This window comes from Mauremys mutica, chromosome 20 (assembly GCF_020497125.1).
Source record: "Mauremys mutica isolate MM-2020 ecotype Southern chromosome 20, ASM2049712v1, whole genome shotgun sequence".
Lineage (NCBI taxonomy): Eukaryota > Metazoa > Chordata > Testudines > Geoemydidae > Mauremys > Mauremys mutica.
In genome coordinates this window covers 2572062-2593564 of record NC_059091.1, presented here as the reverse complement: position 1 = coordinate 2593564, position 21503 = coordinate 2572062, and the positions used below count along the sequence as shown (strand labels likewise).

Genomic DNA, 21503 nt, shown 5'->3' with positions numbered 1-21503 from the left:
GGCTGCTGGCGTCAGGGAGTGGCTGGCAGCCAGTCCAGCCCTTTGCCCCGGCACAGAGAGAGGGCACCAGGCTCTGTCCTGCTGCAGTGAGTTCCCCCGGTTAACAGGGCAGCCGCTGCCCCCTCCGTGCCTGGGGCCCGCCCTGCCTTGCCGAAGGGGGCCTGGGGCTGGGCCCACCACGGCTGCTCTGCCACACGTCGCCAGGGCAGAGCCCTGAATAGACACAAGACCAGAGATCCAAAGGCAGCTGTTTTACTGTAAACAGGGAGGGGGAGGGGAAGCCCGATGGACTGGAAGCCCTGCTGCCCCCTACTGCCTCCCCCAGCTCCACAGGCCAGGCGGGGCCCTGCCCCTGTGCCCTGGGGGCCAGCTCGGGTCTCTCCCCCCGCAGCGCTGCTGGCTTGGGAACGAGGCCCGAGCCCCGTGGCCGGCGGGGGCTCCCACCAGGGGCTGTGCGGCCAGGCCAGGCCAGGCCCCCTGGCTCTCCAGGGGGGCAGAAAAATCCCGGTGTGTGTGGGGGGGTGCAGCCTTCACATGCCTGTGCCCTCCTCCCGGGGCCAGCAGGGGGCGCCCACGGCACCGTGGCAGCCCAGCAGCACCATCTCCAGCCCGGGTGGGTCCCAGGGCAGAGGCAACGTGGCCGTAGCTGGAGCTCCCTTGGGGTCCGTCTCAGCGGCTGGCGGAGCCGGTGGCGGGTGCGTGGCCCCGTGGTGTCCAGCCGGTGCTGCCGTGGGGCCGGCCGCTGGCCACGTGCTGCCAAGCTCCGCCGGGGCAGGGGCCGCGTTAGCCGTGAGCGCCGCGTCCGTCCCCCCTGCCGAGGTCCAGGGGGGGCCCCAGGCCCACGGGGGCGCAGGCCGGGCGTGGGGGCAGGCTGCGTTGAGGCACGGGCCGGGCGCGGAGCTGTGCAGGAAGAAGGCCGGGATGCCCGTCTCCACGCGCAGCGGCTGCAGCAGGGTGGCGCTGGGGAAGGGGCCCTCGGGGCGGGCGAGCGGCGCCGGCGGCTGGGACAGCAGGAAGAGCTGCAGGGCCTGGCGCAGCGACTGCAGCCCCTCGCGCATCTGCAGGACCTGCCCCGACAGCTCGGCCACCTGGGGGCAGCGAGAGGGGGTGAGTGCCAGGGGCAGACCTCAGCGTGGGGGCAGCACCCTGGGCCAGGTGGGAGAACCATGCCCAGGCAGGGCCCTCTGCCCGCTCCCCTGGCCTGGGGCTCCCTGAACCCAGTGCACGGTTACCCAGTACCAATGCTCTGCCCCACCCCCCGGGCCCGAGGCCAGGGGTGCTGGCTGCCCACCTGCTGAGCCCCCCACGCACTTACCGCCTGCTGCAGCTTCTCGATGGCATCAGCGCCCGTCAGCTCCGCCGGGCCCAGGGGGATGGCGAGCAACCCGCTCTCTGGGGCAAGGGGAGACGGCAGCTTAGCACCCAGCCCTCCTGGAGCAGGGGAGAGAACCCAGGAGTCCTGGCCCCCAGCCCCACCCAGAGCAGGGGAGAGAACCCAGGAGTCCTGGCCCCCAGCCCCACCCAGAGCAGGGGAGAGAACCCAGGAGTCCTGGCCCCAGCCCCACCCGGAGCAGGGGAGAGAACCCAGGAGTCCTGGCCCCAGCCCCACCCAGAGCAGCGGAGAGAACCCAGGAGTCCTGGCCCCCAGCCCCACCCAGAGCAGGGGAGAGAACCCAGGAGTCCTGACCCCAGGCCCACCCAGAGCAGGGGAGAGAACCCAGGAGTCCTGGCCCCCAGCCCCACCCAGCGCAGCGGAGCGAACCCAGGCGTCCTGACCCCAGCCCCACCCAGAGCAGGGGAGAGAACCCAGGAGTCCTGGCCCCCCAGCCCCACCCAGAGCAGGGGAGAGAACCCAGGAGTCCTAGCTCCCAGCCCTCCTGGAGCAGGGGCGAGAACCTGGGAGGACCACCGCCCCCCCACCCCCTCCCAGGGAGAGAACCCAGGAGTCCTAGTGCCCAGACCCTGCCGGGGCGCTGACAGTACCTGGCCCGGTGGAGGGGCTGCTGCACTCGGGGCCCGAGGGGCCGACCTGGAAGCTGAACATGGACGTATCCGAGCCGCAGGCGTCTTCCTCGATGCCGTCCACCACCCTGCAGTGCAGAGCGGCACCGTCACAGCGGGTACAGAGCCCCCCCCCCCCGGGCCATCAGCCCCAGGGCCGCCCAGCACAGGGCAGGGGGGGCAGGCTGGGAACCTCCCCCCCCCCCCCGCATCAGCCATGGGACCCCAGAGCTACCGAGCAGGGGGGGGGGGCTCCATCCACCCCCCCCATTAGCCCAGGGCTACCCAGCTGGGTGTCCCCAAAGGGCTCAGGCCTTGCCCCCAAACCGCCCCGGGGGGGGTCGTTCCCTAAAGCCGCATGGGCGGAGCTGAGCCGCGTGCCCAGCCCCCAGGGTAACCAGCAGGAAACACCGCGACCCCCCCCCCATCACCACCTTACCTGGGGCTGAGGTCGGGGGGCCCCATCCAGGGCAGGTCGTGGAGCTGCAGGGCCTGGGGGCCGGCAGCGGGGGGCAGGCGCCGCGGCCGGGGCAGGACGCCCCTCCTGGGCGACAGCAGCTTGGCTCCTACGGCCGCGGGGGGGCAGCCAGGGGGCGGTGGGGGGCTGGCCGAGGGCCCCAGGGCTGGGCCAGCTGGCGAGCGGGGCGGGGGCACCGGGGAGTCCTGCGCGGCCTCGGCCGCCTTGTCCTCCAGCAGGGTATTGTCACCGTTCAGCGAGCTGGTGTCGGCCTGCAGGGGGGGGGGGGGAACAGGAGGGGGTCGGTGTGGGGGAGGGGCTCCCTGGCCCTGCATCTGCCCCACACGCCCGGTGCCAGGTCACCACCCCCTCCCCAGGGATTCTCGCGTGATGCCTGCGCCCAGCCCGAGCGGCCTTTTCTCGCTGACGGAAGAACAGTCAGACCGGGTCAGACCAAGGGTCCAGCCCGCCCAGCGTCCTGTCGGCCGACAGCAGCCAGCGCCGGGGGCCCCCGAGGGAGTGACCCTAACGGGGACTCAGCCAGTGACCCATCCCCTGTCGCCCCTTCCCAGCTTCTGGCAAAGGCCAGGGACCCCTCCCTGCCCAGCCTGGCTAGTAGCCACTGATGGACCCCTGGCCTCCAGGAACGTCCCTAGTTCTTTTCTGAACCCTGTTAGAGTCTTGGCATCACAACAGCCCTTGGCGAGGAGTCCCACCGGTGCCTGCGGTGTGTGAAGCAGAACGTCCTTGTGTTTGTCTTAAACCTGCTGCCTTTTAATTTCATTGGGTGACCCCTCGGTCTGGTGTAACGAGGAGTCAAGAACACGTCCTTAGTCACTGTCGCCTCACCGGGCAGGGTTTTATAGACCAGCATTCAAGGGGTGGGCGGCCCATGGATTTATATAGAGGCAACATGATAGTTTCTGTCTTATTATCCAGCTGTTTAACGAACTTCCTCATTTGTGTGTCGTTCCCCTGCCTGAAACGAAAAGCTGCCGCGCTGGGCTGCTGGGCTGGTTTCCCCGCCACAGGGCTGGGAAATGTAATTCTATGACCGTCACTATTGCCAAGCGGTGCCGCTACATTCAGCTCTTGGCCCAGCTCCTGTGCTCCACGTAGGACTAAATCAAGAATTGCCTCCTCGCTTGTGGGTTCCAGGCCTCGCTGCTCCACGAAGCAGCCATTTAAGGTGTCAAGAAACTATCTCTGCAGCCCATCCCGAGGTGACATGGACCCACTCAATGGGGGGAGAGCTGAAAGCCCCCATTACTAGTTTAACAGCCTCTCTGATCGCCCTGAGCATTTCACAGCCACTGGCCCCATCCTGCTCAGGTGCTCGGTGCGGTATCCCTGCCGCTGTGTTCTTATTAGCAGAGCCTGGAATCACTGTCCAGAGAGCGTCTATGGTGCAGTTTGAGTCATTGACTATTTTTACTTCATTTGATCGGACGGTTTCTTTCACATCTAGCGCCCTCGCCAGCACGCCCGGCTCTGTCCGGCCGATGGATTTTTGTACCCTGGTATTACTGCGTCCCATTGATTAGCCTCATTCCACCAAGCGTCCGTGGTGCCCGTTCTATCAGTCTCCTCGTGTTATACGAGGCCCTCGCGTGCACCCAGCTCAGTATTCAGCCTCCCAGCACTGGGATATCAGCACTCTAAACACTTGTCACTTTTCAGCTGTCTGCCATTACATGATGTAACTGAATGGGCCTTTTTTTCATTTGACTGTTTCTCATCAGCTCCTACCTGTATTTTACCATCCTCCATCCTCACCTCCTTACTAGGCCATAGACAAGAGATCCTCCCCTAAGGGATGTCTCTGTTTGAACCACGTGCTCCTCTGCACCTCTCGGCTTTCCCCAGCCCTTACGTTTGCCCCATTCCTAATAAATCTAAACCCCTCCTCCCTACACCATCGTCTCAGCCACGCATTGAGACCCTGCAGTTCTGCCTGTCTACCTGGCCCTGCGCGTGGAACTGGAAGCAGCTCAGAGAAGGCCACCATGGAGTCCCGGACTTCAATCTCTCACCTAGCAGCCTGAATTTGGCCTCCAGGACGTCTCTCCTACCCTTCCCTATGTCACTGGTACCTACATGAACCATGACCACCGGCTCATCCCCAGCACTGCACATAAGTCTGTCTAGATGTCTCGAGAGATCCAGAACCTTCGCACCAGGCAGGCAAGTCACCAAGTGGTTCTCCCCGTCATCGCAAACCCAGCTCTCTATGTTTCCAATGATTGACTCCCCCATAACTAATACCTGTCTCAGTGTCTCTTCCTAACAACTGGAGTTCCCTCCCCCGGAGAGGTGTCCTCAGTGCGAGAGGAGCCCACGACATCACCTGGAAGGAGGGTCCCAACTATGGGACTGTTCCCCTCTGCTCCAGTTGGGTGTTCTCCTTCCCTGGGACTTTCATCCGCCCCACCAGCACACAGGCCGTCAGACCAGGGGTGGGACATTCTCCTGTGTCCCAGAAAGTCTCCTCTATGTACCTGTCTGTCCCCCTCTTCTCCAGCTCCGCCACCCTGGGCTCCAAAGCCCGTCCTCGGGCTCTGTGGCCTCTTGCCCCGAACGCACACGGACGCCACCCGCCCACAGGGCAGGTAACCAGACCTGCTGCATTGGGTGCAATAAACTCGGTAGCCCTCGCGCTGCTGCTGGATTCTGCCTGGTCCCCGGGTCACTCCTGCAGCCCCTTCCTTGGGGGTTGATTCGTTTTTACTGTGGGGGTATTGGACTAAGTTTCAGGAATGTTAAGTGATGGTTGGGACAGGAAGGGAGGGGCCCCCCATGGGCTCAGGAGGGCGGGGGGGGGGGCAGGGAGGCACCTGGAGCGGGGTGAGACCAGGGTGACGCTCTGAGTGTGAGATAATATCTCACTGGAAGGTGACACAGGGCCAGAAAGAGTTAATTACCTCCCAGGTGCCCTGACCTATGTAACCAGTGAGAGACCCCGACGCTGGCTGGGAAATCTAAGGACTGGCAGATCCACCAGCGGTTGGGGTTTGTCTGGCTGCCGTTCACCCTGACTGAGTGACCTCGGCTGGCTCCCCCGGGCAGCACCCTCACAACCAGCCTGCACGACTGGTCAGGGCGAGCCCCCCCGCCCCCGCGGCACTGGGGCTGGAGCAGCTCGCCCCGGTGAGCCCCCCCAGCCAAGCACTAGGCCCCGCCCCCGGCCCCGCCCCTCACCTGGGCCCCGGCGCTGCCCAGGTTGTAGCTGAGCTCGGCGCGGATCTCCTGGCGGAACTTGCGGGCGAACTCGGGGTACAGCCCCAGGCTCTCACCCAGCCCCCGCAGGCTCAGGCACTGCAGGTCGCAGTAGGTCAGGCCCTTGACGTCCGCGTTGGCCTTGATCACGCGCTCCTGGCCCGAGAGGTCGCAGCCCAGCAGGTCGCCCTTCCCTAGGAGCAAACGGCGGGTCGCTGACGCCCTGGGGTGCAGCAGGCCCAGTGCCGCCCCCCCCCCCGACCAGGCGTTACAGCCCATCTGGGGCCCTGGGGGGAACAGCCTCGGCCGCTGCGCCCGCTGAGGTGTGGGGGGGGACTCATCCCCATCCCTATATCACAAAACCAGCAGAGACCCCCAGGGCTGGGCTAGCAGGGGGCTGCAGGTCGGGAGTGAGGGGCACCAGCAGAGCTGGGGAAGGGGGGAGCCCAGGGCTGGGCTAGCAGGGGCTGCGGGTCGGGAGTGAGGGGCACCGGCAGAGCTGGGGCGGGGGGAGTCCCGGGCTGGGCGAGCAGGGGCTGCGGGTTGGGAGTGAGGGGCACCGGCAGAGCTGGGGCGGGGGGAGCCCAAGGCTGGGCTAGCAGGGGGCTGCGGGTCGGGAGTGAGGGGCACCGGCAGAGCTGGGGCGGGGGGAGCCCAGGGCTGGGCTAGCAGGGGCTGCGGGTCGGGAGTGAGGGGCACCGGCAGAGCTGGGGCGGGGGGAGCCCAGGGCTGGGCTAGCCGGGGCTGCGGGTCGGGAGTGAGGGGCACCGGCAGGGCTGGGGGGACCCAGGGCTGGGCTAGCAGGGGGCTGCGGGTCGGGAGTGAGGGGCACCGGCAGAGCTGGGGAAGGGGGGAGCCCAGGGCTGGCCCAGCAGGGGGCTGCGGGTCGGGAGTGAGGGGCACCAGCAGAGCTGGGGCGGTGGGAGACCAGGGCTGGGCTAGCAGGGGCTGCAGGTCGGGAGTGAGGGGCACATCCTCAGTGAAGCCGCTGGCTTAGCCGGCACCGTGACCAAGCAGAGAGAGAGAGAGAGTGTGTGTGTGGGGGGGGGGGGGGGGAGTGGCCCCGTCCCTGCCTGATTCCCCCCTGCCCCGGCATGCCTCAGACCTAGGATGGCCAGGACGGTGTCGTCCCTCAGCACCTCCATGGAGCCCGAGCCCACGAAGTAGAGGGCCTGCAGGGCATCGCCGCGGCGGATGAGGAACTCGCCCGGGGTGCAGAACGCCGGCTTGATGCTGAGCGAGAGGGCGCGGAGGCAGCCCCGGCTCGCCGCCTCGAACACCGGCAGCTGCAGCAGCTCCTTGTTCAGGTGCATGGCGATGTCGGCCCGCAGCTCGTCCGGCAGGCTCCGCAGCAGCTGGGCGGGGGCCGGGGGGGGAGCAGAATTAACGAACCCAGCTCCTGCTCGGGCAGCCTAGCCCCTCCCCCCCACGCCAGCCCCGCCCCCTGCCCAGAGACGGCACACACGAACCCAACCCCAGTAGAGACAAAACAGGCTGCTCCCTGGGGGCCCGAGTTCCCCCCTGGCTGTAGGCCAGCCCCCTATGGAGCCCCCAGCCTGCTAGCAGGCCCCGGAAACCCCCCACCCCGCTCTTAGAGTGAGAGCTGGTCATTTGAACACAGTTTTCAATGCACCAAGGCCCCCACCCCAGTCTATGAGCCCCCGCCAACTCGCTCCGTTCCGGCAGAGAGTGATGCATGGGCCCTGCCCACCACCCTGGTGGGGGGAGGTGAGATGGCCAAAGGGGCGGGCGGGGGAGGGACAGGGCAGCGGGGGAGGGGCAGGGTGGCGGGGGAGGGGCGGCGGGGCCGGCGGGGGAGGGGCAGGGCAGCGGGGGAGGGGCGGTGGGGCCAGCGGGGGAGGGGCAGGCCAGCGGGGGAGGGGCAGGCCAGTGGGGGAGGGGCAGTGGGGCCGGCGGGGGAGGGGCAGGGCAGCGGGGGAGGGGCGGGGCAGCGGGCTCACCTCGTGGGTGTCGATGCCGTTGTGCAGGGCCCAGCTGGTCTGGAAGAACTCCAGCATGCGCTGCTTGAGCGCCTTGGGGATGCGGTGGATGCGGATGAAGTCCCGCAGGTCGCGGGTGCGGCTGTGGTAGAGGAAGCGCCGGGCGTACATGCGCTGGATAATGGCCGTCACGTTCCCGAACACCACGGCGTGCATCAGCGCTGCGGGGAGAGCGGGACGGGGTCGGGCCTGGCCGGGCGGGGGCGGGGAGCCCGGACCCCTGGGTTCGCTTTGGAAGGACAGGGCCCAGGAAGGCTCAGAGCAGAGCCAGACTGAACCGATCGCTCCCACCCAAGCGCTTGGTAGAGACCCACTCGGGGGGGCTGCGGGTCGGGAGTGAGGGGCACCGGCAGAGCCAGGGAAGGGGGGAGCCCAGGGCTGGGCTAGCAGGGGCTGCGGGTCGGGAGTGAGGGGCACCGGCAGAGCTGGGTGGGGGTGAGCCCAGGGCCGGGCTGGCAGGGGGCTGCGGGTCGGGAGTGAGGGGCACCAGCAGAGCCAGGGAAGGGGGTAGCCTGCCGCTGGGCTAACAGGGGCTGCGGGTCGGGAGTGAGGGGCACCAGCAGAGCTGGGGGGGAGCCCAGGGCTGGGCTAGCAGGGGCTGCGGGTCGGGCGTGAGGGGCATTTGCCACCCATGGGTGGCAGAGCAGGGGGTGCCTGGGTGCTGGGTGGGGGAGGGGGCCACCTTCTGCAGCTAGTGATCCCCCTTGGCAGCATCTGTGGGTGAAGCCCCCGCCCGCCCGCCCACTCACACGACAGGCGCTCACCCGTCTCCATGGCAACTGCCCGTTGCCGTATCCAGAGCCCGGGTGAGACTGTGGGGATGGGGTGGGCACAGGCGGTTGGGGGGGCACTGCTACTTCCCCCCCAGGGTCCCCCCAGGGCTCCCCCAGCCCATCCCTTGGCAGGAGGCCAGGATGCAAAGTGCCCAGGAGACGAGGTCACTGGGGTCCTGGTACAGAGATGGGGGAGCAGCCTGATCCCCCCCCGCTGGTCACCCCCAGTATCTCCCCCGCCTCACCCAGCACCTAACTCCCCGGGGCACCTTCCATGCCCTGGTTCCCCTCCCCCCAGGCCGCCCTCTGCCCACTCACGCCTCTGTCAGCCCCCCCGGCCTCCTGGTGCCCCTCACCCTGGCCTCAGGGCCCGGCCCTGTGTCTGCCTCCCCCCGAGGGCTCTGCTCCCCTGGTGCCCTGCCCCCGCCCCTCACCCCCGATGAGCATGGTGCAGATGGAGAAGATTTTCTCGGTGTCGGTGTTGGCCGAGACGTTGCCGAAGCCGACGCTGGTCAGGCTGCTGAGGGCGAAGTAGAGGGAGGTGAGGTAGGAGCTACGCAGAGACGGGCCCCCCAGCAGCTCCCAGCTGCTCCCGTTGAGGCTGCAGTTGGCCTCGGGGGGCACCCCCGGGCCCGTCCCGTTGGCCGGGGATCTGCAGCTCTTCCTCGCCAGGTAGTAGGGGCTCTCGAGACGCCGCGCCAGCTCCTGGAGCCAACCTGGGGGGGGAGAGACGGGTCAAAGCCCCCCTGGGGCGGAGCACGAGCTGGGGCAGGGGCCCAGAGGGAGGGCCTGACCCCTGGCGGGAGCAAGCCCAGGGCAGGGGCAGGCTGGCTGGCGGGGGATGGGCTTAGTAGGGGCACCTCAGCCTGTGTGCTGGGGGGGGATGTATGTGCACACATGTATGTCTGGAGCTATGCATGCTCCCCCCGCGTGTGCACATGGTTCACAGAGGCAGGTGCACACGAGTTGTGAGCGGATGTGCGATCACACACGTGTCGAGCAGAGCAGCAGGTGTACGCCTATTGTGACTGAGCATGCGATTGCACCTGTGTGGTGCAGAGTGGCAGGTGAACCTGTTGGGGTGTGCCCTGTGCACACACACGTGGTGCAGGTGTATGCCTGTTGTGACTAGGTGTGCAATCGATCACAAGTGGTGCAGAGCAGTGGGTGCACGCCTGTTGTGATTGGCTGTGAAATCACACACGTGGTGCAGAGCGGCGGGTGCACCTGTTGTGACTGGGCGTGCAATCGCACGTGTGTGGTGCAGCGCGGCGGGTGCACCTATTGTGACTGGGTGTGCAATCGCACGTGTGTGGTGCGGAGTGGTGGGTGTCTGCCTGTTGTGATTGGCTGTGCAATCACACACATGTGGTGCAAGGCGGCGGGTGCACCTGTTGTGACTGGGCGTGCAATCACACGTGTGTGGTGCAGCGCGGCGGGTGCACCTATTGTGACTGGGTGTGCAATCGCACGTGTGTGGTGCGGAGTGGCAGGTGTCTGCCTGTTGTGATTGGCTGTGCAATCACACACATGTGGTGCGGAGCGGCGGGTGCACCTATTGTGACTGGGCGTGCAATCGCACGTGTGTGGTGCGGCACGGCAGGGGTGCCCCGTGCACACGCGTGTGCCCCACATACCGATCTCCGGCAGCTCCGAGCGGCTGCTCTCGATCTCCAGCTGGCCGATGAAGAACCAGACGCAGGCGACCCAGTGGGCCAGCAGAGCGAAGACGATCATGAGCAGCGTCAGCACCACGGCGCTGTACTGCGAGTACCGGTCCAGGTTCGGCAGCAGCCGCAGCAGCCGCAGCAGCCGCACCGTCTTCAGCAGGTGAGCCCCGAAATACTGCGGGGAGAGAGCGCGGGGGTGGGGAAGGGCCCTGCGGGGCTCCCCCAGCAGGGGGGCTGAGCCTGGCAGAGGCCGCTACGGGGCTGGAGCTGCTGAGGCCCAAGGCTGGGGGCTGGCTCGGTCCCTCCCCTCCGCGCCCCCCGGGGCCGACTCACCACGTTGACCTTGAAGGCATAGAGCAGGTCGAAGGGCAGGGCGGCGAGCAGGTCCAGCAGGAACCAGCTGGTGAGGTAGTGCAGGAAGATGGAGTGCGGGTCGAACACCACCTGGCCCGACTTGCTGACGAAGGTGGTGCGGAAATTGAGCACGATGTCTGCGGGGAGCACAGCGCCCGCGGGGTTAACGTGGCGGGGGAGTCACCAGTGAACTGAGCTCAAGGGCTTCAGCGCAGCCCCCGGGGGGAGGAGGGGTCCTGCCCTGCGAGCAGCGCCAAGCAAAGAGCCACGGCTGGGACGGCAGGGGCTGCGGGTCGGGAGTGAGGGGCACCGGCAGAGCTGGCAGTGGGGTAGACGGGCAGGGGACTGCGGATCAGGAGTGAGGGGCACCGGCAGAGCTGGCAGTGGGGTAGCCAGGCCAGGGGCTGCGGGTCGGGAGTGAGGGGCACCAGCAGAGCTGGCAGTGGGGTAGCCAGGCAGGGGGCTGCGGGTCAGGAGTGAGGGGCACCAGTAGAGCTGGCAGTGGGGTAGCCGGGCAGGGGACTGCGGGTCGGGAGTGAGGGGCACCGGCAGAGCTGGCAGGGGGGTAGCCAGGCAGGGGACTGCGGGTCAGGAGGGGCACCGGCAGAGCTGGCAGTGGGGTAGCCAGGCCAGGGGCTGCGGGTCAGGAGTGAGGGGCACCAGTAGAGCTGGCAGTGGGGTAGCCAGGCCAGGGGCTGCGGGTCAGGAGTGAGGGGCACCAGCAGAGCTGGCAGTGGGGTAGCCGGGGAGGGGGCTGTGGGTCGGGAGTGAGGGGCACCAGCAGAGGTGGCAGCGGGGTAGCCAGGCCAGGGGCTGCGGGTCGGGAGTGAGGGGCACCAGCAGAGCTGGCAGTGGGGTAGGCAGGCAGGGGGCTGCGGGTCAGGAGTGAGGGGCACCGGCAGAGCTGGCAGGGGGGTAGCCAGGCAGGGGACTGCGGGTCGGGAGTGAGGGGCACCGGCAGAGCTGGCAGGGGGGTAGCCAGGCCAGGGGACTGCGGGTCGGGAGTGAGGGGCACCGGCAGAGCTGGCAGGGGGGTAGCCAGGCAGGGGACTGCGGGTCAGGAGGGGCACCGGCAGAGCTGGCAGTGGGGTAGCCAGGCCAGGGGCTGCGGGTCGGGAGTGAGGGGCACCAGCAGAGCTGGCAGTGGGGTAGCCAGGCAGGGGGCTGCGGGTCAGGAGTGAGGGGCACCAGTAGAGCTGGCAGTGGGGTAGCCAGGCCAGGGGCTGCGGGTCAGGAGTGAGGGGCACCAGCAGAGCTGGCAGTGGGGTAGCCGGGGAGGGGGCTGTGGGTCGGGAGTGAGGGGCACCAGCAGAGGTGGCAGCGGGGTAGCCAGGCCAGGGGCTGCGGGTCGGGAGTGAGGGGCACCAGTAGAGCTGGCAGTGGGGTAGCCGGGGAGGGGGCTGTGGTCAGGAGTGAGGGGCACCAGCAGAGCTGGCAGTGGGGTAGGCAGGCAGGGGGCTGCGGGTCAGGAGTGAGGGGCACCGGCAGAGCTGGCAGGGGGGTAGCCAGGCAGGGGACTGCGGGTCGGGAGTGAGGGGCACCGGCAGAGCTGGCAGTGGGGTAGCCAGGCCAGGGGCTGCGGGTCAGGAGTGAGGGGCACCAGTAGAGCTGGCAGTGGGGTAGCCGGGCAGGGGGCTGCGGGTCGGGAGTGAGGGGCACCGGCAGAGCTGGCAGTGGGGTAGCCGGGCAGGGGGCTGTGGGTCGGGAGTGACGGGATGTGAGGAAGTGGGACTGTTCTTAATGTTTCCTCTGAATACTGTGTGGCTGCCTCAGTTTCCCCAATGCATTTCTTAAGTCTCTAGGTGGTGGGATTGTGACGTTATTGACATAATCTGGGACCCTATAGAACATGGTTGCAACCAAAGTCCTGTAGTGGCACCAAAGCTCACATAAAGGGGGTGGAGGAAGAGCACAGTGGTTTGAGCATTGGCCTGCTAAACCCAGGGTTGTGAGTTCAATCCTTGAGGGGACCATTTAGGGATCTGGGGCAAAATCAGTACTTGGTTCTGCTAGTGAAGGCAGGGGGCTGGACTCAGTGACCCTTCAGGGTCCCTTCCAGTTCTAGGAGACAGGTATGTCTCCATTAACTTTTATATTTTTATTTATTTAGGTTCTGGTTTGCTGGTTATGATGCTGCTGTCTGTGTGTCTGTATCATTTTTGTAGCTGAAGTTATGAGAATTGGCTCTGTCCTGTCTGTATTTCAAACTTGTGCTGTGCTTCTGGGTGACACCCCAGACAAGTTGGTGTTAGCTCTGCCTGGCTGCTTGATGGCCCATTAAGGCCCATCAGCTACACAATTGACTCATTGACAGGAGGCAGATCCGCCTTGTACTCAGCAAAGTGAGGGATTTGTCCGTGTGACTCCAGACTCCATTTTGCTGTAATTTTCCACAGTAAGGCCAAAGAGGGTCTTACACCTGGAAAAGCCTATAAAAGGCCGATGCCTCATCTCCATCTTGTCTTCAATCCTGCTTCTACCTCTGGAGGGATTTTGCTACAAACTGAAGCTCTGAACAAAGGACTGAATGACCCATCCCAGCGGGGGATGTTCCAGAGACTTGATTTGAACCTGCAGTTTATTCCATCCCTGCTACAAGCCTGAACCAAGAACGTTGCCATCACTGTGTGGAATTGATTCCATTTAACCAATTCTAGCTCTCAGCTCTACCTTTTTCCTTTTCTGAATAAACCTTTAGATTTTAGATGCTAAAGGATCGGCACCAGCGTGATTTGTGGGTAAGATCTGATGTGTAGATTGACCTGGGTCTGGGGCTTGGACCTTTGGGATCGAGAGAACCTTGTTCCTTTATCGGGGGGTTGGTTTTCGTAACCATTCGTCTCCAGGACGAGTGGCGCTGCTGGTGATACTGGGAGACTGGAGTGTCGGAGGGAATTGCTTGTGTGACGTGTGGTTAGCCAGTGGGGTGAGACCCAAGTCCTCTTTGTCTGGCTGCTTTGGTGCCTTAGAGGTGGAGAAACCCCAGCCTGGGGCTGCAACTGCCCTGTTCTAAGCAACTTGTCCTGAATTGGCACCTCAGTTGGGTCCCACCAGAACTGCAGTGTTACAGGGATACAGGCCAGTGTGCATAAGTCACTGACACTCTGTCTCCTGGCAACAAATGGCCGGGGCCCTTCCCCCCTGCAAGGGGACGCTAAAGGTGAACAAAGATCAGATGACCTCCTGGCCCAGGAAAGAGACAAAGGCCAGAGAAGAGGGGGTGGAGGGGGTGTCAGTCTGGAGCTGGCTGGGGACGCGGAGTGAAGTGCAGATGTGGGGGTCTGGCTCACTGCCCCCCAGAATGGACCCGGCCGAGGGGTCCGGTTCCCTGTACCTACAAGCTCTGTTTTAGACCCTGTTCCTGTCATCAAATAAACCTCTGTGTCACTGGCTGGCTGAGAGTCACATCTGACTGCGAAGTGGGGGGGCAGGACCCCGTGGCCGCCCCAGGACCCCGCCTGGTCGGACTCGCTGGGGGAAGCGCACGGAGGGGCAGAGGATCCTGAATGCTCCAAGGAGAGACCCAGGAGGTGAAGCCGCGGGAGCTTCTTGCCCTGCAGACAGGCTGCTCCGAGGGAGAAGAGGCTCCCCGGAGTCCTGCCTGGCTTTGTGGGGAGCAGTTCCAGAGCAGCGCCCGGGGACTCCGTGACAGGGGCACTGGCAGAGCCAGCAGCGGGGTAGCCGGGCAGAGGGCTGCGGGTCGGGAGTGAGGGGCATGGGCAGAGCTGGCAGCGGGGTAGCCGGGCAGGGGGCTGTGGGTCGGGAGTGAGGGGCATGGGCAGAGCCGGCAACGGGGTAGCTGGGCAGGGGCTGCGGGTCGGGAGTGAGGGGCGCCGGCAATGGGGTAGCCAGGCAGGGGGCTGCGGGTCGGGAGTGAGGGGCGCTGGCAGCGGGGTAGCCAGGCAGGGGGCTGTGGGTCAGAAGTGAGGGGCGCTGGCAGCGGGGTAGCCAGGCAGGGGGCTGCGGGTTGGGAGTGAGGGGCGCCGGCAGCGGGGTAGCCGGGCAGGGGGCTGCGGGTCGGGAGTGAGGGGCATGGGCAGAGCCGGCAGCGGGGTAGCCGGGCAGGGGGCTGTGGGTCGGGAGTGAGGGGCGCCGGCAATGGGGTAGCCGGGCAGGGGCTGCGGGTCGGGAGTGAGGGGCGCCGCCAATGGGGTAGCCAGGCAGGGAGCTGTGGGTCGGGAGTGAGGGGCGCTGGCAGCAGGGTAGCCAGGCAGGGGGCTGCGGGTTGGGAGTGAGGGGCACCGGCAGCGGGGTAGCCGGGCAGGGGGCTGCGGGTCGGGAGTGAGGGGCGCCGGCAGCGGGGTAGCTGGGCAGGGGGCTGCGGGTCGGGAGTGAGGGGCGCCGGCAGCGGGGTAGCCGGGCAGGGGGCTGCGGGTCGGGAGTGAGGGGCGCCGGCAGCGGGGTAGCTGGGCAGGGGGCTGCGGGTCGGGAGTGAGGGGCACCGGCAGCGGGGTAGCCGGGCAGGGGGCTGCGGGTCGGGAGTGAGGGGCATGGGCAGAGCCGGCAGCGGGGTAGCCGGGCAGGGGGCTGTGGGTCGGGAGTGAGGGGCGCCGGCAATGGGGTAGCCAGGCAGGGGGCTGCGGGTCGGGAGTGAGGGGCGCCGGCAGCGGGGTAGCCGGGCAGGGGGCTGCGGGTCGGGAGTGAGGGGCGCCGGCAGCGGGGTAGCCGGGCAGGGGGCTGCGGGTCGGGAGTGAGGGGCGCCGGCAGCGGGGTAGCCGGGCAGGGGGCTGCGGGTCGGGAGTGAGGGGCGCCGGCAGCGGGGTAGCCGGGCAGGGGGCTGCGGGTCGGGAGTGAGGGGCACCGGCAGAGCCGGCTCCTCACCCAGGATGAAGAGGATCTCCACGCACAGGTCGCAGACGCTGGGGGGGCCGCGGCTGGCCGTGAGCCCCTCGTCGGAGCCGGCGCCGACACAGACGCTGTAGGGCACCGTCACGGCCACGTAGAGAGTGGCCAGCAGGATGAGCCCGTCCCAGCCGGCCTTGAAGGCGCCGTAATGCAGCAGGATGAAGGGCGACTTCCGGATCGCGGCCACCTTGTACTCGGGGAGCGAGGGCTTGTCCCCGAACACGCCCTGGGCGAGGGGCTGGGGTCAGCGCCGGGGTCAGCCCCTCCCTCAGGGAACCCCCCCAGCCTGCCCCAAACCCCTCCGACCCCGGCAGCCCCCCGCCCTCTCCAGGGACCCCCCCCAGCCTGCCCCAAACCCCTCCGACCCAGGCAGCCCCCCACCCCCCTCAGGGAACCCCCCCCAGCCTGCCCCAAACCCCTCCGACCCAGGCAGCCCTCCGCCCCCCCCAGGAACCCTCCCCAGCCTGCCCCAAACCCCTCCGACCCAGGCAGCCCCCCACCCCCCTCAGTGTACCCCCCCCCAGCCTGCCCCGAACCCCTCCGACCCAGGCAGCCCTCCGCCCCCCCCAGGAACCCTCCCCCAGCCTGCCCCAAACCCCTCCGACCCAGGCAGCCCTCCGCCCCCCCCAGGGAACCCCCCCCGCCCACCCCAACTCAGGGTCTCGTCCCCCCCCCCATGCACCTTGTTGAGCTTGTGTTTGCTCCTGCCCTGTTTCTGCAGGTGCCCGGAGAGGTGATACAGCACAGCCCGGCTCCGGCGCCGGTTGGCATTGAACCCTCTGGCGCCGGCCCGGCTGAACCGGCGCCTCCCACCTGCCCGAGAGAGGGGGGAGCAGCCAGACGTTAGGGGCCCCCGGGGGCGTCCGCATCGACGGTCCCTCTAAGCTGCGCAACCGCCCCCCCAGTCCAGGGGCTGCTGTGGGGAGAGCTGGGGGGCGGGAGTCCTCTCTCCCTGGTGCAGCCCCAGGGCAGCCTGCACCCCAAACCCCTCATCCCCTCCCCCGCCCCCAGCCCCCTCCCACACCCCAAACCCCTCATCCCCCCTGCCCCCAGCCCCCTCCCACACCCCAAACCCCTCATCCCCTCCCCCGCCCCCAGCCCATCCCCCCGCCCCGAGCCCCCTCCCACACCCCAAACCCCTCATCCCCGGCCCCACTCCAGAGCCCATCCCCCCCACCCCGAGCCCCCTCCCACACCCCAAACCCCTCATCCCTGGCCCCACCCCAGAGCTCGCCCCACCCCCACCCCGAGCCCCCTCCCACACTCCAAACCCCTCGGCCCCACCCCCTCCACATGAATTTTATCACCTCCATATTGGTGCACGTAACGAAATCCATTCCACACGCGTGTCGTGTGCATCTGTGTAACATGCAACCCCCGCATCCAACCTGGGCCATTCTCCACTCATGGACCGGGCCCCTGCAACTTGAGCGAGAGGAGTCGCTCCACCAGATGGCAGCAGTAGCAGGCTGTTACCCAGCCTCTCACGGGCCCACGATTTGCTTGGCCAGTGAGCGGGAGTGTCTGGGGCTGTCTCTAAGGCCCAGTTGCCATGGAGATTGCCAGCAGACCCCCCCTGCAATGCCCCCCAGACCCCCACCCCCACGCACCTTCCTTCCAGCTCTCGGCACCCGGCCGGCTCTTGCTGTCGGTGATGTCCTTGTGGGAGACCAGGAAAAGCGCCACCTCGCCCTTCTCGTTCTTAATGGGCACCACGTCCAGGAGGCACCAGAAGGGGGTACCTGGGGGAGAGCGGGGAGCTGCTAACGGCCTGGAGCGCTGTGCTCACCCCCCTTGCCCCCCAGGGTGCCAAGGGGATTAGCCCCCCACTCCCCTCCCACCAGAAGTGAAGGGGAAACTGAGGCACAGAGCAAGCGAGGGACTTGCCTCTGAGCGTGTGCAGCAGGGCAGAGCTGGGGAGAGACCCCAGGAGTCCTGGCTCCCAGCCCCGTCCCCCCTGCTCTAAGTAATAGACCCCCCCCTCGCAGAGCTGGGGAGAGAACCCAGGAGTCCTGGCTCCCAGCTGCAGCCCCTGGTGGGGGCCGAGTCCCCGCCATGTTCACTCACCGCTCTTCCTGTAGAGGATCAGCTCAGCCTTGAACTCCTGGCGCTCGTCCAGCGCCCTGCGGATCTGCTGGCGGACGAGCTCGCTGGTGTCGGGCCCGTAGAGGAAGGTGCAGGCGCAGCAGCGCTGCATGACCTCGGCCCGCGAGAAGCCCGTCAGCTCGCAGAAGCCGTCGGAGCAGTAAACCACCGGGAAGCTGCTGCGCACCTGCGCGTTGCCCAGCACAAAGTTACTGTCTGCAAGACATGAGGCGCCAGCGTGGGGACGGGCTCCCGGCCCCGGGCCGAGCGGCCAGCACCGGGGCAGGGCGTGGGGACGGGCTCCCGGCCCCGGGCCGAGCGGCCAGCACCGGGGCAGGGCGTGGGGACGGGCTCCCGGCCCCGGGCAGGGCGGCCAGCACCGGGGCAGGGCGTGGGGACGGGCTCCCGGCCCCGGGCCGAGCGGCCAGCACCGGGGCAGGGCGTGGGGACGGGCTCCCGGCCCCGGGCCGAGCGGCCAGCACCGGGGCAGGGCGTGGGGACGGGCTCCCGGCCCCGGGCAGGGCGGCCAGCACCGGGGCAGGGCGTGGGGACGGGCTCCCGGCCCCGGGCAGAGCGGCCAGCACCGGGGCAGGGCGTGGGGACGGGCTCCCGGCCCCGGGCAGAGCGGCCAGCACCGGGGCAGGGCGTGGGGACGGGCTCCCGGCCCGGGGCAGAGGGGGACGGGCACAGAGCAGGGCACAGAGAAAGGCATCGGGACAGGGTGTGGGGAGCGCCAGGCCGGTGGGTCTTGCTGTGGTCCTGGGGGGTGCAGGCGGGACTGGAAGGCTGGGATGGGGGGAGGGGCAACCCAGGGGCCCAGCCCCCATCTTCCAGGTGCCCGGGGGCGTCTGCACCCGCAGGCCCCACTCGGGCTATTTTTACCCCGCGGCTCCTGGCGCGGTTACTCATCTCTGCGCCATTTGGACAGAACCTGCCTCGTTCGCACCAGCTGAGAGCCGGAGCCCACTCCCAGCCCTGCCTCATTTGCATACATTTGCATTTGAACAGCAGCAAGGGGGGGACACAAGCGGGGTGGGGGAAGGGAGAGAACGGCTGCTCCCAGCCTGACCCCCCCAGGGGAGTTTTCAAACCTGGAGGCCCCCCCGCCCCAACACCCGCCCTGGGGACCTTGCTCCATGTGGGGGCCAGGCTGGGGGGGGGCTCTGTCCCGCTGTGGAATGTAACACGGGTTCCCAAAACTAAAGAGGATTGGGGGGGAGGGGGCACCCCCCCGGTCTGGTCAGACCAGCTCCCGCCCAGCGCCCAGCCCCCCCCAGCGCTCAGCTCCTGGGCTGCGGCTGTAAATCAGCCCAGGTAACGGCCCCCCTGGGGGCGGCTCCACCAGCTAATTGGGCTCAGCTGCAGGAGCGGCTCCCCCGAGAGGCAGCGTCGCTGCACCCAGCCTGGCTCAGCCGTAAAGTGCCCCCCCAGGGGGGTCCCACATGGGCCCGGTGCTGGAACAACAACACAGCTCAGAGCCCCTGGCCTGGCCTCCTGCCCCAGCCCGCGACACCAGCTGGGCCTGGTCCGCGCTCAGACCCCGGCGCCGGGCTGGGCCTCGGCCACACTCAGACCCCGGCGCCGGGCTGGGCCTCGGCCGCGCTCAGACCCCGGCGCCGGGCTGGGCCTCGGCCGCGCTCAGACCCCGGCGCCGGGCTGGGCCTGGTCCGCGCTCAGACCCCGGCGCCGGGCTGGGCCTCGGCCGCGCTCAGACCCCGGCTGGGCCTCGGCCGCGCTCAGACCCCGGCGTCGGGCTGGGCCTGGTCCGCGCTCAGACCCCGGCGCCGGGCTGGGCCTGGTCCGCGCTCAGACCCCGGCGCCGGGCTGGGCCTGGTCCGTACTCAGACCCCGGCTGGGCCTCGGCCGCGATCAGACCCTGGCGCCGGGCTGGGCCTCGGCCACACTCAGACCCCGGCGCCAGGCTGGGCCTCGGCCGCGATCAGACCTGGGCTGGGCCTCGGCCGCTCTCAGACCCCGGCGTCGGGCTGGGCCTGGTCCGTACTCAGACCCCGGCTGGGCCTCGGCCGTGCTCAGACCCCGGCGCCGGGCTGGGCCTGGTCCGCGCTCAGACCCCGGCGCCGGGCTGGGCCTGGTCCGTACTCAGACCCCGGCTGGGCCTCGACCGCGCTCAGACCCCGGCGCCGGGCTGGGCCTGGTCCGCGCTCAGACCCCGGCGTCGGGCTGGGCCTGGTCCGTACTCAGACCTGGGAGCACAGAGATGATGTGATCCCCTCAGGGCCAAACACACATGGGGAACCGGCTCCCCCAGCTCCAAGCCAGCGGCCAGGCACCGAGGGGATAACCCAGCCCGAGGCTCCGGCCTGGCCCAACACCCAGCTGGGGCTCAGGGCTGCTGAATAGGAAACTTGTTCCTTTCTAGGCCCTAACATGCCCCCCGCCAGCGTGGCTCTGACCCAGGCGCTGCAGAGAGAGCAGGTGCCCAAGCCGGGAGATTTCAGATGAGGCATAAACCACCCTCACCCCCAGCCTGAACCGCAGGCCCCTGGGCAGCATGGTTACATGCTGCTCAACAGCTGCTGCATCCCACCCCAGAGGCAGCTGCATTTCAGCGCTGAGCAATCCCTGGGCGGCGTTGCCATGTGCCGAGTGCCCCCTTTGCACCCAGGCTGGGGGCTGAGAAGGACGCAGGGAAAAGCATCACACCCAGCGGGCCCCTCCCGCCGCACCGCGCCAGGGCCGCCTGTGCGAACCCCGTCAGCCCCGGAGCCACATGTCCAGTCTCTGCTGTTTACAGCCAGGCCCCTGGGCCTCCCCGAGGAACCTGCCTCTGGGGATCGGACCCCTGCCCGAGGGCCCCCCGCATCGCCACCAAGGCTCGTCTCGGGGCTTGTCGCCCTGCACCCCCTGGCAATGCCGGCTCCTCGCTACACCCCTGCTCCCCCAGGCTGACAGCGCTGCGTGTGCCGCAGGCACCCAGGCCCTGCTCTGTAATTTGCCTGCTGATGTTACTCACTGCAAGCTGGGGAGGGGGAAGGGGGCTCGGGTATTTATAGCAATCAGCTCCTGGAGCAAGGATCCTCCGTTCCCCAGCCAGCCGGGCAGGGCGCGTGAGAAGCAGTGTCCGGAGCACAGGGAAACCGAGGCAGAGAGGAGCTGGGAACTGTCCAAAGTCACCCAGTGGGTCAGTGCTAGAGCTGGGAGGGGACCCCACATCTCCAGCGCCAAGGGCTCTGAACAGCCCCCCCAAGCAGAGCTTCAAAATCCGCAGACTGGGGCAGGCGTCTGGGCATCACCCCTTCCCCCAGGCCCATTTCCCACCTGTCTCCCCTACATCCCACCCCCAGCAGAGGCCAGGCCTCCCCCAGGCCACCGGCTCGGGCTGCTCCCAGCCAGGCTCAGATTAACCCACTCAGCCCTCCGGGAGAGGCCCTGGGTTAGGATCTGGCCCGTGGCATGTGATCCCACGCGTGTGCGTGACAGCTGGCGTGTGCAGGGGGCGCAGGGCGGGGGGACAGTCACGCAGCTGCCCCCACCCCCCAGCTCCTGCTTCCCCAGGGCCCGGCCCCAGCACAGGTGGCAGAGCCATTGTTCTGTTCTCAGCAAAGGCTATTTATACCCAGGGACACCACGTGCTGCTGTCTATAACCGTATCCTTCCGCCTACTCAGGGAAAGTAGTCTGTCTGTAGAGCAAACTCGGGGCGAGCGCTCGCTCAGGCTGGGGCCGGCTGGTCTCCCCTCGGCCAGGCGTCCTGCAGCGGAGAGCGGGTGCTGGGGGGGGGGGGGGGGGGACGACCCATCTGCCCCAGGCTGGGGAAACAGCTCTGCCTGGGCACCAGGAACCACCAGAGCTCGGGCTGGGAGCCTGCACCTCCGTGAAACGCGGTTCATCTGCGAGTTGGCACCTCTAGCGCTGGGGGCGGGTGGGGTCAGCCCCCTCCTGAGCCCCCCTCCTGCAGCACAGGACCCCTAGCGCCGCACTGCCAGAGGAGAGCACCCCCTGCTGACCCCCCGCCCTGCAGCACAGCGCCCCCTAGCGCCCAGGCCGGAGAGCCGGGGAGAGCGCCCCCTGCTGACCCCCCGCCCTGCAGCACAGCGCCCCCTGCTGACCCCCCGCCCTGCAGCACAGCGCCCCCTGCTGAC

General features: G+C 68.0%; 1 protein-coding gene across 1 annotated transcript; it reads right to left on the bottom strand.

Moving 5' to 3' along the window:
* Positions 1–159: 159 nt before the first annotated feature.
* On the bottom strand, positions 160–18438 carry KCNH3 (potassium voltage-gated channel subfamily H member 3). The gene is made up of 14 exons (XM_044995444.1): positions 17384–18438; positions 16927–17058; positions 15999–16129; positions 15293–15542; positions 10451–10608; positions 10085–10292; positions 8882–9163; positions 7636–7835; positions 6780–7029; positions 5657–5868; positions 2441–2730; positions 1984–2090; positions 1316–1392; positions 160–1088 (listed from the first exon to the last, which is right to left on the bottom strand). Exons 1-14 carry the CDS (start codon positions 18111–18113, stop codon positions 531–533), a joined length of 3585 nt encoding a protein of 1194 aa, XP_044851379.1. The 5' UTR covers positions 18114–18438; the 3' UTR covers positions 160–530.
* Between the last annotated feature and the right edge of the window lie 3065 nt (positions 18439–21503).

What these genes read in the sequence shown, in the direction of transcription:
- KCNH3 (XM_044995444.1), bottom strand. Translation starts at nt 18,113, where the DNA reads ATGCCTTTCTCTGTGCCCTGCTCTGTGCCCGTCCCCCTCTGCCCCGGG. An exon ending in GGAGATCCTCTTCATCCTGG is followed by an intron (nt 10,609 to 15,292) that starts GTGAGGAGCCGG and finishes TGCTCCCCGCAG; the next exon opens with ACATCGTGCTCAATTTCCGC. An exon ending in CACCGTCCTGGCCATCCTAG is followed by an intron (nt 5,869 to 6,779) that starts GTCTGAGGCATG and finishes GTTTGCTCCTAG; the next exon opens with GGAAGGGCGACCTGCTGGGC.